Below are 13,401 nucleotides of genomic sequence, written 5' to 3' on the forward strand. Positions count from 1 at the left end.
AGAAGATCAGAACTACTAGATTGAACCTACTTCATTTATTGCATAAAATGTCTGCACACAATGTTTCGGGGCTCTCTTCAGATAATAATAATAATAATAATAATATGCCATTTAGCAGACGCTTTTATCCAAAGCGACTTACAGTCATGCGTGCATACATTTTTGTGTATGGGTGGTCCCGGGAATCGAACCCACTACCTTGGCGTTACAAGCACCATGCTCTACCAGCTGAGCTACAGAAAGTGGATACTCATGGATGCGCATTGCAATTGTAAAATGTCAACACAATTGGAGACACCACGTCATTTTTGGAGACATGTTATTGACAGTAAACTATTGTAGATGCGACTGCTAACTAAATAAAACATTTTAGCTGGCTAGCTAATCATCTTAGCTAAATGAGGGGCAAACAATTCAGTTATTTACCGTTAATTTGAGGGATTGGGGTGAAAGAAATCGAGTTACATAGTGATACTTTACGATATACTGTATTGACAATATCGCAATATTTTAGCGCTAGTTGGCTGTACCTGCACCAAAACACCATTATTGTTCCTTCATAGCTTGTTCTCAATCTTTTCACATTGGGAGCAAATTTGTTTTCAGCACTTTTATTTCCATGACTGATCAAAACTCGTTCTCATGGCTTTCTGATCCCTCTGCAACAGACATATGGTGCGCAATAAAATCACAGTATCGAATCGCAATACGTATAGAATCATGAGACTCGCAATGCTGATGCATATATCTTATCGTGAGGTTCCTGGCAATTCCCAGCCCAAGTTCATTTGCCACAACAAATCTCTTCGCTAGCAAACGCGATGTCTTCTCCAAAACGGCAATGTGTCTCCAGCAATGTTTACTTTTTTGACGTTCTATGGCATCTCCACTTTCCAAGCATATATGACCACATGTAATATTTTGGTAAGTGATGCAAATAGTGAACTATGTAGGGCCAGGATGTAAAATATATGTAGCTGCAGCAATTTCTCTTATCTGATATGGTAAGTAATGGGGCTTAATTTATAGCTCCCTAAGAGTTTGACGAACGGGTCCGTGAACGCGATTCCAGATATATTTAACTCTGAATAAACTGCCTTTATTACACCATATCCACATCCAGTAAACTTGTGATTATCAACACTAACCTCATCGTTGTGGCGGCGGACAGCTAGCCTGTATCCCTCGTCATCCAGTTGAGTGAGTGGCAATGTCTTTTTTCGTTCGTACCAATTTTTGGAAAATCCTCGGGTGTAGGACTTTCCGCCTTTAGTAGAAACCTGTTGAATTATTAAATTTGGTCTGGGAGGTCCTAATTGTTTCGTTGCCAATTTATCTCCATTTGTTCGCCGACAAAAAGGAACTTCTTTCAAACAATCCACTCTTTTCTCAGTTACGTTCATGGTTACGTAACGTATGACGAAAGCGCGTAAGTGCAAGCCCACAGACACCCATTGAGATTGTATTGAAGGCTCTGAAATTTGAAAAAAATAGATTTTACATGGGAGTCTATTACAGACTTCTGGGCGATTTTCAACCTGACTGAAATCGCCCCAAAAGGGGGGGGGGAGCCATTTGAAGCACGACTTTAGCCTGATTCGACATTTAGTGGCAGTGTGGCACTGTGGCAGATCAGACGTATAGATTACAACACTGATAACTACTGTTGCCGTGATATAATTGATTAGAAAAAAAATCCCTTCCTTTTCCCGTTTGGCAGTGCGTCGCCCATATCGCCCTATTGAACAGGCCGCCCCTGGAGAGAAGTAAAAATATATTCATTTGTTGTACATTTTCTCGAAATCTAAAGGCACACCCTGGAGTTGAGACATCGTCTTAAGTAGTTGAACATGGTATTACTACAACCTCGTGAAAGTGACACACTGACACGTTTTCATTTTTGTCAAAAACAACTTTATATCAAAAGAGTGCCTTTGACATGACGGTCTGCACATGTGCAGTACAGCGTGAGAAGACCATTAGACCCAATGACGTATTTCTGCGCATGAGTTAAGCGAGCCAACGTTGCCATGACTTCGCCTACATGCGTTATCGGGGATTTATATTGGAGAAGCAGTTTCTGCCTATCTTCATACTGTACTGTCTTTGGTACTAGTCTATTATAAAATTGGTCAGGTGTAATAACTGCTCAAACAAAACACATGCAGTTGGTTTGGACAAAGCCAGTGGATGCTGTTTGATGACTTGCTGGTTTGAATTGGACGATTATTTCAGACTTTTAGTACCGAAAGTCAGTTTGCAGTTTATTAAAGTCTATCATTAGGTTACATTTTTCTGGTATATGATGCTTGTGACTGACAAAATGCACATTGGAATTATTGGAATCCTACTGGGCATGTACTTGAAGGTAAGAATGAACGCGCGTGTTTGAAACAGCTGGGCATGTTTGGCAAAGGTACATACATATACACTGAGTGTACGAAACATTAGGAACACCTTCATAATACTGAGTTTGTACCCCTTTTGCCCCTAGAACAGTCTCAATTATTCGGGGCATGGACTACAAGGTGTCGAAAGCGTTCCACAGGGATGCTGGCCCATGTTGACTCCAATGCTTCCCACAGTTGTGTCAAGTTAGCAGAATGTTTGGTGGACCATTCTTGATACACACTGGAAACTGTTGAGCGTGGAAAAACCCAGCAGTGTTGCAGTTCTTGACACACTCAAACTTGTGCACCTGGCACCTACTACTACCATACCCCGTTCAAAGGCACTTGCATTTTTTGTCTTGCCCATTCACATTTAAATTGACGCATACACAATCCATGTCTCAAGGCTTCAAAATCCATATTTAACCTGTCTCCTCCTCTTCATCTATACTGATTTTAAGTGGATTAAACAGGTGACATCAATAACGGATCATAGCTTTCACCTGGATTCACCTGGTCAGTCTACTATGTCATGGAAAAATAATCTAGGTTGAAGGTTATGCCTTTAGATTTTGAGAAAATGTGCAACTAAGGAATACTTTTTTAATGTTTTGTACACTCAGTGCCTTCAGAAATTATTCACACCCCTTGACCTTTTCCAAATGTTGTTGTTACAAAGAGGGTTAAAAATTGGTCAACTATCTACACAAAATACTTTCATGTCAAAGTGGGGGGGAAATGCTAACACATATTAGGAAGGTGTTCCTAATGTTTGGTATACTCAGTGTATATTAGAATCACCTTTGGCAGAGACTTTTCTACAGAGACTACAGCTGTGAGTCTTTTCTGGGTAAGTCTCTCTAAGAGCTTTCCACAGCAGGATTGTGCAACATTTGCCCATTATTCATTTCAAAATTCTTCAAGCTCTGTCAAATTGGTTGTTGATCATTGCAAGACAACCATTTTCAGATCTTGCCATAGATTTTAAAGCAGATTTAAATCAAAACTGTAACTCGGCAACTCAGGAACACTCCAGTGTAGATGTGGTCTTATGTTTTGTCCTGCTGAAAGGTGAATTAATCTCCCAGTGTCTGGTGGAAAGCAGACTGAAGCAGGTTTTTTTCTAGGATTTTGCCTGTGCCCATTCCAATGATTACAAGCATACCCATAACATGATGCAGCCACCACTATGCTTGAACATATGGAGAGTGCTACTCAGTAATGTGTTGTATTGAATTTCCCCCAAACATAACACTGTGTATTCAGGACAAAAAGTACATTGTTTTGTCAATGTTTTTGCTGTATTACTTTAGTGCCTTGTTGCAAACAGGATGCATGTTTTGGAATATTTTTGTTCTGTACAGGCTTCCTTATTTTCCCTGTCAATTAAGTTAGTATTGTGGAGTAACTACAATGTTGATCCATCCTTAGTTTTCTCTTATCACAGCCATTAAACTCTTAACTGTTTTAAAGTCATCGTTGGCCTCATGGCGAAATCCCTGAGTGGTTTCCTTCCTCTCCAGCAACTGAGTTAGGAAGGACACCGCTATCTTTTTAGTCACTAGGTGTATTGATACACCATCCAAAGTGTAGTTAATAACTTCACCATGCTCAAAGGGATATTCAATGTCTGCTTTAATTTTTTTTTACCCATCTACCAATAGGTGCCCTTCTTTATGAGGCATTGGAAAACCTCTGTGGTCTTTGTGGTTGAATATGTGTGTAAAGTTGACTGCTCGACTGAGGGACCTTACAGATAATTGTATGTGTGGGGTACAGAGATGAGGTAGTCATAAAAAAAACAAAAAACTATTATGTGACTTGTTAACATATGTTTACTCCTGAACTTATTTAGGCTTGCAATAACAAAGGGGTTGAATACTTATTGACTAAAGACATTTAAGCTTTTCATTTTTTATTTATTTGTAAACATTTCAAAAAACATAATTCCACTTAATTCCAGTGACAAAAAACTCAATTGAATCCATTTTAAATTCAGTCTGTTACAACAAAATGTGGAAAAAGTCAAGGGGTGTGAATACCTTCTGAAGGCACTGTAGGCTATGGGGAGATGACACATGCACACATTATTTTTCTTTTTAACTATGAAAGGTTCAAGCAGACTGTGAGCCGTACATCATTCTTATTCGAGAGGAGGAGAGGTGCCTTCATGAGTTGCGGCTGCATAATGTGTCCAAAACTCCCCAACCAGGTGAGATGAGACTGTTTCTATATTTTCACCTTAGAAATTCATACCCAGCATGGTTTGTCATGTATTCCTAAGCTAAACAAATATAGGTTAACATGTTCCTTCTCTATTCCATAATAGTCAATGTTCTTAGACATTTTCTGTTCGTTTTTTAAAGTTTTCTCTGAATGGCATTATATGATATACATACAACATAAGAGGAAAATCATTTCCAGTCCCATAGGTATCAAAATCTGAAACTGCACATCAGCACATCACTGGGAACCAGGCCAGTTTGACAGTGGACTACAGTGGACTGCAAGGGTATGTGGGACCACTTGAATTGCTGGTCACCTGCTTTTGTAGGGGAAACTGCATCACATAACTGTCCCAATTTCTTCAAATCAGAAGGTGAGAGACCCCCACCCCACCCCTGGCTGTTACGATGTGTGTGTTAGACCCCCACCCCACCCCTGGCTGTTATGTGTTAGACCCCCACCCCACCCCGGCTGTGATGATGTGTTAGACCCCCACCCCACCCCTGGCTGTTATGATGTGTTAGACCCCCACTCCACCCCTGGCTGTTATGTGTTAGACCCCCACCCCACCCCTGGCTGTTATGTGTTAGACCCCCACCCCACCCCTGGCTGTTATGATGTGTTAGACCCCCACCCCACCCCTGGCTGTTACAATGCGTTAGACGCCCACCCCACCCCTGGCTGTTATGTGTTAGACCCCCACCCCACCCCTGGCTGTTATGTGTTAGACCCCCACCCCACCCCTGGCTGTTATGCGTTAGACCCCCCCCCCCCACCCCTGGCTGTTATGTGTTAGACCCCCACCCCACCCCTGGCTGTTATGCGTTAGACCCCCCCCCCCCCCCCCCACCCCTGGCTGTTATGTGTTAGACCCCCACCCCACCCCTGGCTGTTATGATGTGTTAAACCCCCACCCCACCCCTGGCTGTTATGATGTGTTAGACCCCCACCCCACCCCTGGCTGTTATGTGTTAGACCCCCACTCCACCCCTGGCTGTTATGTGTTAGACCCCCACCCCACCCCTGGCTGTTATGTGTTAGACCCCCACCCCACCCCTGGCTGTTATGATGTGTTAGACCCCCACCCCACCCCTGGCTGTTACAATGCGTTAGACCCCCACCCCACCCCTGGCTGTTATGTGTTAGACCCCCACCCCACCCCTGGCTGTTATGTGTTACACCCACATCCCAGCCCTGGCTGTTATGATGTGTTAGACCCCCACCCCACCCCTGGCTGTTACAATGCGTTAGACCCCCACCCCACCCCTGGCTGTTATGCGTTAGACCCCCCCCCCCACCCCTGGCTGTTATGTGTTAGACCCCCACCCCACCCCTGGCTGTTACAATGCGTTAGACCCCCACCCCACCCCTGGCTGTTATGTGTTAGACCCCCACCCCACCCCTGGCTCTTATGATGTGTTAGACCCCCACCCCACCCCTGGCTGTTATGTGTTAGACCCCCACCCCACCCCTGGCTGTTATGTGTTAGACCCCCACCCCTGGCTGTTATGATGTCTTAGACCCCCACCCCACCCCTGGCTGTTATGATGTGTTAGACCCCCACCCCACCCCTGGCTGTTATGATGTCTTAGACTCCCACCCCACCCCTGGCTGTTATGATGTGTGTTAGACCCCCACCCCACCCCTGGCTGTTATGATGTGTTAGACCCCCACCCCACCCCTGGCTGTTATGTGTTAGACCCCCACCCCACCCCTGGCTGTTATGATGTGTTAGACCCCCACCGCACCCCTGGCTGTTATGTGTTAGACCCCCACCCCACCCCTGGCTGTTATGTGTTAGACCCCCACCCCTGGCTGTTATGATGTCTTAGACCCCCACCCCACCCCACCCCTGGCTGTTATGTGTTAGACCCCCACCCCACCCCTGGCTGTTATGATGTCTTAGACTCCCACCCCACCCCTGGCTATTATGTATGTGTTAGTTAATGATCCACTACTAAGATAATTTGTTTCCATTCAATACAAAAATGTTTGTTTTTCTACCATAAACTGTTGATTGATGCTCATATATGCGATAGACTAAAATAACAGAGGAGTGGTAAAGAGTTCATAAAAGGTCTGCTTGTGGAAACAGCGGCATCATGAAGTGATTTATGACAACCTTACATAACACAAATGAAGCCTGCAAAAACTACTGCCTGCACTAAAATACCAGAGAGATTGAACCTGCGTACTATGTAGGTCTGTGTGTCTTAGAAAATATTTGGTCTGTTCCACCATGCTCTGCATGGTCAAGTTTTTTTACTCTGATGCCGACTATTTTGATGGCCATAATTCGTTTATTTGAACAGAACAGTAAGTAAGTATTGATGAGACTGTATGATTTTCCAGGTAAAGTGTACCGGAACTGCACAGACACGGGCTGGACGGACCCATTCCCTCCTTACGAGCATGCATGTTTCAACGAAACCTTACACTTACTTGGAGAGGTGGGTACATGTGTAATCTTAGTATATGCTACATCAATGGTTTTGTCTTTGATTCAGGACAAATACATAAAAATAAGGGAAAGCCATAGAAGTGTTGAGCAGTGATTTAAAAATACATGGACAATTTTCATAAAAATATATTCTTACACCAGGCCACTTTTTCCTCCCAGTCACATGACTCCCACATGTACTTCCCCTACGTGAAGACCATGTACACTGCAGGCTACGCTCTCTCTCTAATCTCTCTCACCATCGCCATCACCATCCTCTGTCTCTTTAGGTGAGAAACAGAGAATCAAGTCTAAGAATTATTATGATAAAAATATATGATAATCCATTTGGATACCCAATAAACCAGACTGTAACCAACATGCTTATCTTAATATTGTGTCTCAGTGGAGGATTAAACATATTACAACATGGGTGTCAAAAGCATGTTGGTCAAGGAGGACATTTACAGCTGCTTTGACACTTTTCCTGTTGTCTAGGAAACTGCACTGCACCAGAAACTACATCCACATCCAACTCTTTGTCTCCTTCATCCTGCGTGCTTCCTTCATCTTCATCAAAGACTCTGTGCTCTTCACCGATGAAGACTTCTACCATTGTGACGACTACCCAGTACGTATCTACTGTACTTTGTAGTGACTGTCAATGCATGTGTAAATGGATGAACACATTGATAGAGAGAAATGTGTAATTTAGTGTGTGAAAGCAGAATAACTCACTTTTCTAACTCTTCAAAAAATTCCTGGTTTTGATAGTTATTAATCTTTCAACATGATATGAACATACTAAAATACCCCTCCTACACTATACAGTGCATTCGGAAAGTATTCGGACCCCTTGACTTTTCCACATTTTGTTACGTTACAGCCTTATTCTAAAATGGATTACATTGTTTTTTTCCCTCATCAATCTACACACAATACCCCATAATGACAAAGCAAAAACAGGTTTTTAGAAATGTTTGCAAATTTATGAAACATAAAAAACGGAAATATCACATTTACATAAGTATTCAGACCCTTTACTCAATAGTTTGTTGAAGCACCTTTGGCAGCGATTACAGCCTCAAGTCTTCTTGGGTATGACGCTACAAGCGTGGCACACCTGTATTTGGGAATTTCTCCCATTCTTCTCTGCAGATCCTCTCAAGCTCTGTCAGGTTGGATGGGGAGCATTGCTGCACACCTATTTTCAAGTCTCTCCAGAGATGTTCGATGGGGTTCAAGTCCAGGCTCTGGCTGGGCCACTCAAGGACATTCAGAGACTTGTCCCGAAGCCACTCCTGCGTTGTCTTGGCTGTGTGCTTAGGGTCGTTGTCCTGTTGGAAGGTGAACCTTCGCCTAAGTCTAAGGTCCTGAGCGCACTGGAGCAGGTTTTCATCAAGGATCTCTCTGTACTTTGCTCTGTTCATCTTTCCCTCAATCCTGACTAGTCTCCCAGTCCCTGCCGTTGAAAAACATCCCCACAGCATGATGCTGCCACCACCATGCTTCACCGTAGGGATGGTGCCAGGTTTCATCAGACCAGAGAATCTTGTTTCTCATGGTCTGAGAGTCCTTTAGCCAAACTCCAAGCGGGCTGTCATGTGCCTTTTACTGAGGAGTGGCTTCCGTCTGGCCACTTTACTATAAAGGCCTGATTGGTGGAGTGCTGCAGAGATGGTTGTCCTTCTGGAAGGTTCTCCCATCTCCACAGAGGAACTCTGAAGCTCTGTCAGAGTGACCATCGGGTTCTTGGTCAACTCCCTGACCAAGGCCCTTCTCCCCCGATTGCTAAGTTTGGCCGGGCAGCCAGCTCTAGGAAGAGTCTTGGTGGTTCCAAACTTCTTCCATTTAAGAATGATGGAGCCCACTGTGTTCTTGGGGACCTTCAATGCTGCAGACATTGCTGTACCCTTCCCCAGATCTGCGCCTCAACACAATCCTGTCTCGGAGCTCTACGGACAATTCCTTCGACCTCATGGCTTGGTTTTTCCTCTGACATGCACTGTCAACTGTGGTACCTTATATAGACAGGTGTGTGCCTTTCCAAATCATGTCCAATCAATTGAATTTACCACTGGTGGACTCCAATCAAGTTGTAGAAACATCTCAAGGATGAACAATGGAAACAGGATGCACCTGAGCTCAATTTCGAGTCTCATAGCAAAGGGTCTGAATACTTATGTAAATAAGGTGTTTTTAGTTTTCGCTTTGTCATTATGGGGTATTGTGTGTAGATTGATGAGTAAATATAACTTGACTGGCCTGCACAGATCCCTGACCTCAACCCCATCAAACACCTTTGGGATAAATTGGACCGCCGACTGCGATTCAGGCCTAATCGCCCAACATCAGTGCCCGACCTCACTTATACTCGTGGCTGAATGGAAGCAAGTCCCCGTGGCAATGTTCCAACATCTAGTGGAAAGCCTTCCCAGAAGTGGAGGCTGTTATAGCAGCAAAGGGGGGACAAACTCCATATGAATGCCCATGATTTTGGAATGAGACGTTTGACAAGCAGGTGTCCACATACTTTTGGTCATGTAGTGTATCTTTTCTCATCATATCCTGTAGGTGGTGTGTAAGTTAGTGGTGATGTTCTCCAACTACTGCATCATGGCTAACTACAGCTGGCTGCTGGTGGAGGGACACTACCTCCACACCCTGGTCAGCGTCTCCTTCTTCTCCAAGAAGAAACCCCTGTGGTGGTACATCATCCAGGGCTGGGGTACGGACACCTGTCCCCTCTACATTACAACAACACTACACATGCCATGTCATTGATGTCATCTAGCAATGTCATGTCATAGTGAACTGTTCACTGAAAAGAGGGATTGAATTTAACTAAACAGTTTTTGTTTTTCTACATAGGTTTGCCAATGATTGTCATTGTATCCTGGGGCTTGGCAAAATACTTCTATGAGGATGAAGGGTAAGATACAGATGAATGGGATGTCATAGACCATTTTAAACAGATGACAATTGCATCATCATCATAGTTCACATACATTAATAGGTTTCTCTTTCTCCTCAAGCTGCTGGGAGACAAGGGTACATGACTGGGTTTGGTGGATTCTCAGAGTACCAGTCCTACTCTTCATAGTTGTAAGTGCATCAATCTCTGTTGATAACTAATGATTAGGCCTATTCATTGTTCAAGATTCTTCAAGACAGAATACCAGGGCACATTCTCAGAGCATGCGCAGACCAGCTGGCAAGTGTCTTCACGGACATGTTCAATCTCTCCTTGTACCAGATTGTAATCCTAACATGTTTCAAGCTGACCACCATTGTACCTGTTCCCAAGAACTCCAAGGTAAACTGCCTAAATGACTATCGCCCTGTAGCATTCGCATCTTTAATTATTAAGTGCTTTGGAAGGCTGGTCAAGTCACACATCAACACCATTATCCCAGACACCCTGGAACCACTCCCAATTCACATACTGCCCCAACAGATCCACAGATGATGCTATCTCAATTGCATTTCACACCGCCCTCTCCCACCTGGACAAGAGGGGAAATCACTATGTGAGATTGCTGTTCATAGACTACAGCGCAGCATTTAACACCATATTCCCCTCCAAGCTCCTCACCAAGCTCGGGACCCTGGGACTGAACCTCTGTAACTGGATCCTGGACTTCCTGACGGGCCGGCCCCAGATGGTGAGGGTAGGCAACAACACCTCCGCCACGCTGACCATCAACACGGGGGCCCCTCAGGGGTGTGTGCCTAGTCCCCTCCTGTACTCCCTGTTCACCCACGACTCCAGCACCATCAAGTTTGCTGACGACAACGGTGGTAGGCCTGATCACTGATGGTGATGAGACAGCCTACAGGGAGGAGGTCAGAGACTTGGCAGTTTGGTGGCAGGACATCAGCCTCTCCTCAACATCAGTAAGACCAAGGAGCTGAGTGTGGACTACAGGAGAAAGAGGGGAGAGCATGTCCCGATCCACATCGATGGGGCTGTAGTGGAGCAGGTCGAAAGCTTCAAGTTCCTTGGCGTCCACATCACTAAGGACTTAACATGGTGTACACACACCCGCACAGTCGTGAAGAGGGCACGAAAGTGTCTCTTCCCCTCAGGGCCGAAAATATTTGGCATGGGCCCTTGGATCGTCAAAAAGTTACACAGCTGCATCGAGAGCATTTTGATTGGGTGCATCACCGCTTGGTATGGAAAATGCACCGCCCTCGACCGCAAAGCGCTACAGAGGGTGGTGCGGACGGCTCAGTACATCACTGGGACCGAGCTCCCTGCCATCCAGGACCTCTATATCAGGCAATGTCAGAGGAAGGCCTAAAAATGTGTCAAAGACACCCACCCAAGTTCACTGTTCACTCTGGTACCGTCCGGCAAATGGTACCGGAGCATCAGCTCTCGGCCCAACAGGTTCCGAGACAGCTTCTACCCCCAAGCCGTAAGACTGCTAATAGCCATAAATAGTTAATTAAATGGTTACCCGGACTATCTGCATTGACCCTATCTTGCACTGACTAGCCCTCTCTATACATTTTATATATATATATATATACACACACACACACACACATACATACATACACACACACACACTGAGTGTACAAAACATTACGAACACCTTCCTAATATTGAGTTGCACCCCCTTTTGTCATCAGAATAGCCTCAATTCATCAGGGCATGGACTACAAGGTGTCGAAAGCGTTCCACAGGGATGCTGGCCCACGTTGACTTCAATGCTTCCCACAGTTGTGTCAAGTTGGCTGGATGTCCTTTGGGTGGTGGAGCATTCTTGATACACACAGGAAACTGTTGAGCGTGAAAAACCCAGCAGCGTTGCATTTCTTGAAACATTCAAACCGGTGTACCTGGCACCTACTACCATTCCCTATTCAAAAGCACTTAAATCTTTTGTCTTTCCCATTCACCCTCTGAATGGCACACACACACAATCCATGTCTCAAGGATTAAACATCCTTCTTTAACCTGTCTCCTCCCCTTCATCTACACTGATTGGAGTAGATTTAACAGGTGACATCAATAAGGGACCATAGCTTTCACCTGGTCAGTCTGTCATGGAAAGAGCAGGTGTTCTTAATGTTTTGTATACAAAAAAAGAAACACACACATGCTGCTGCTGCTACTCTGTGCTTTATTTTACTTATATTTTTATCTATCCTGATGCCTAGTCCCTTTACCCTGACTTCATGTACTTATCTACCTCAAATAGTGTACCCCATACCCATGCACATTGATCTGGTACTCCCTGTATACAGCTTCATTCTTGTATATGTTTTTACTGCATTGTTGTAAAGGGCTCGTAAGCAAGCGTTTCACTGTCAGTTAACACCCTTTGTATTCGGTGTATGTGACAAATACAATTTGATGTTTGTTTTTTATAAAACTGAGAATGTAAATATTTGTTTTACTCCCTACGGTAATCATTTGTTGCCATTTCATTGCAGATTAATTTTATATTTTTTCTGAGTATCATACGAATTCTGGTGGGGAAACTGCGGATGCCAGACATGCATGGAACTGAATTCAGCCAATACAAGTGAGTTGTCAAAATCACCAGAATGTACTATTACCAAAGCATTTCAAGGATGTTTATTCTGTAGGGTAAAATAAATCACTTAAAACAGTGTTACAGTACCTGTGCTAACTTTCTGTAAGCGTTGCCCAGTCAAACCTGAAAGACCAGCACAACGGCAAACTAATGGAATCTCTCCAAACATGTGTACAGTATTGATTGATGTATTTTGTGTATTGTAAAATTGCATATTTTCCTTGTATCTTTTCAGGAGACTTACCAAATCTACTTTTCTTTTGGTGACCCTCTTTGGTTTGTACTACATCCTCTTTGCCTTCTTACCCATCAAAGTCAGTGGTTTAACTTACAAAATATGGACCTTTGTTGAGCTGGCTCTTGCATCAACACAGGTAATTTTGATTTTTACTTTTTTACTTTGCAGGAATACTATTTGATGTCTAAATTCCCCTTTCTTCCTTTCCAGGGCTTTGGAGTTGCTGTTCTTTACTGTTTTCTAAATGGGGAGGTAGGTTTTTTGTCAATTTCTCAAAACTATGATGTAAAATGAAGTTGAAATAAGTGGTATAAATGTGCTATTGCTAATATTAGGCAGCTAGCCCTGATTAACTAGTGCTCGATGATACACTTTCTCCATCCCCTCCCCCCACACACAGGTACAGTACGAGGTACAGAGGAGATGGCGAAGGTGGAGGCTGAAGCAGCATCTACACGGGGCGCCAAGACACCATGGCTCCATGAGCCAAAGCGGCTCTCCCCTTACCCAGGTCTCCTTGCTTCCCTGTTCCGGACCGGCCAGCCTGGCATGACC

The 13,401-nt window shown here is 44.2% G+C and overlaps 1 protein-coding gene across 1 annotated transcript; it reads left to right on the forward strand.

Moving 5' to 3' along the window:
- Positions 1 to 2,302: 2,302 nt before the first annotated feature.
- Positions 2,303 to 13,399, forward strand: LOC311112220 (secretin receptor-like; the record flags this gene model as incomplete). Its single annotated transcript, XM_084155242.1, has 13 exons — positions 2,303 to 2,368; positions 4,503 to 4,602; positions 4,891 to 4,989; positions 6,969 to 7,066; positions 7,237 to 7,346; positions 7,555 to 7,687; positions 9,631 to 9,784; positions 9,928 to 9,988; positions 10,092 to 10,161; positions 12,505 to 12,596; positions 12,844 to 12,982; positions 13,057 to 13,098; positions 13,247 to 13,399. The coding sequence occupies 13 exons, from the start codon at positions 2,303 to 2,305 to the stop codon at positions 13,397 to 13,399; spliced, it is 1,317 nt and encodes a 438-aa protein (XP_084011368.1).
- Positions 13,400 to 13,401: the final 2 nt, after the last annotated feature.

The sequence above is a fragment of the Coregonus lavaretus genome, assembly GCF_964263955.1.
Source record: "Coregonus lavaretus genome assembly, chromosome: 38".
Lineage (NCBI taxonomy): Eukaryota > Metazoa > Chordata > Actinopteri > Salmoniformes > Salmonidae > Coregonus > Coregonus lavaretus.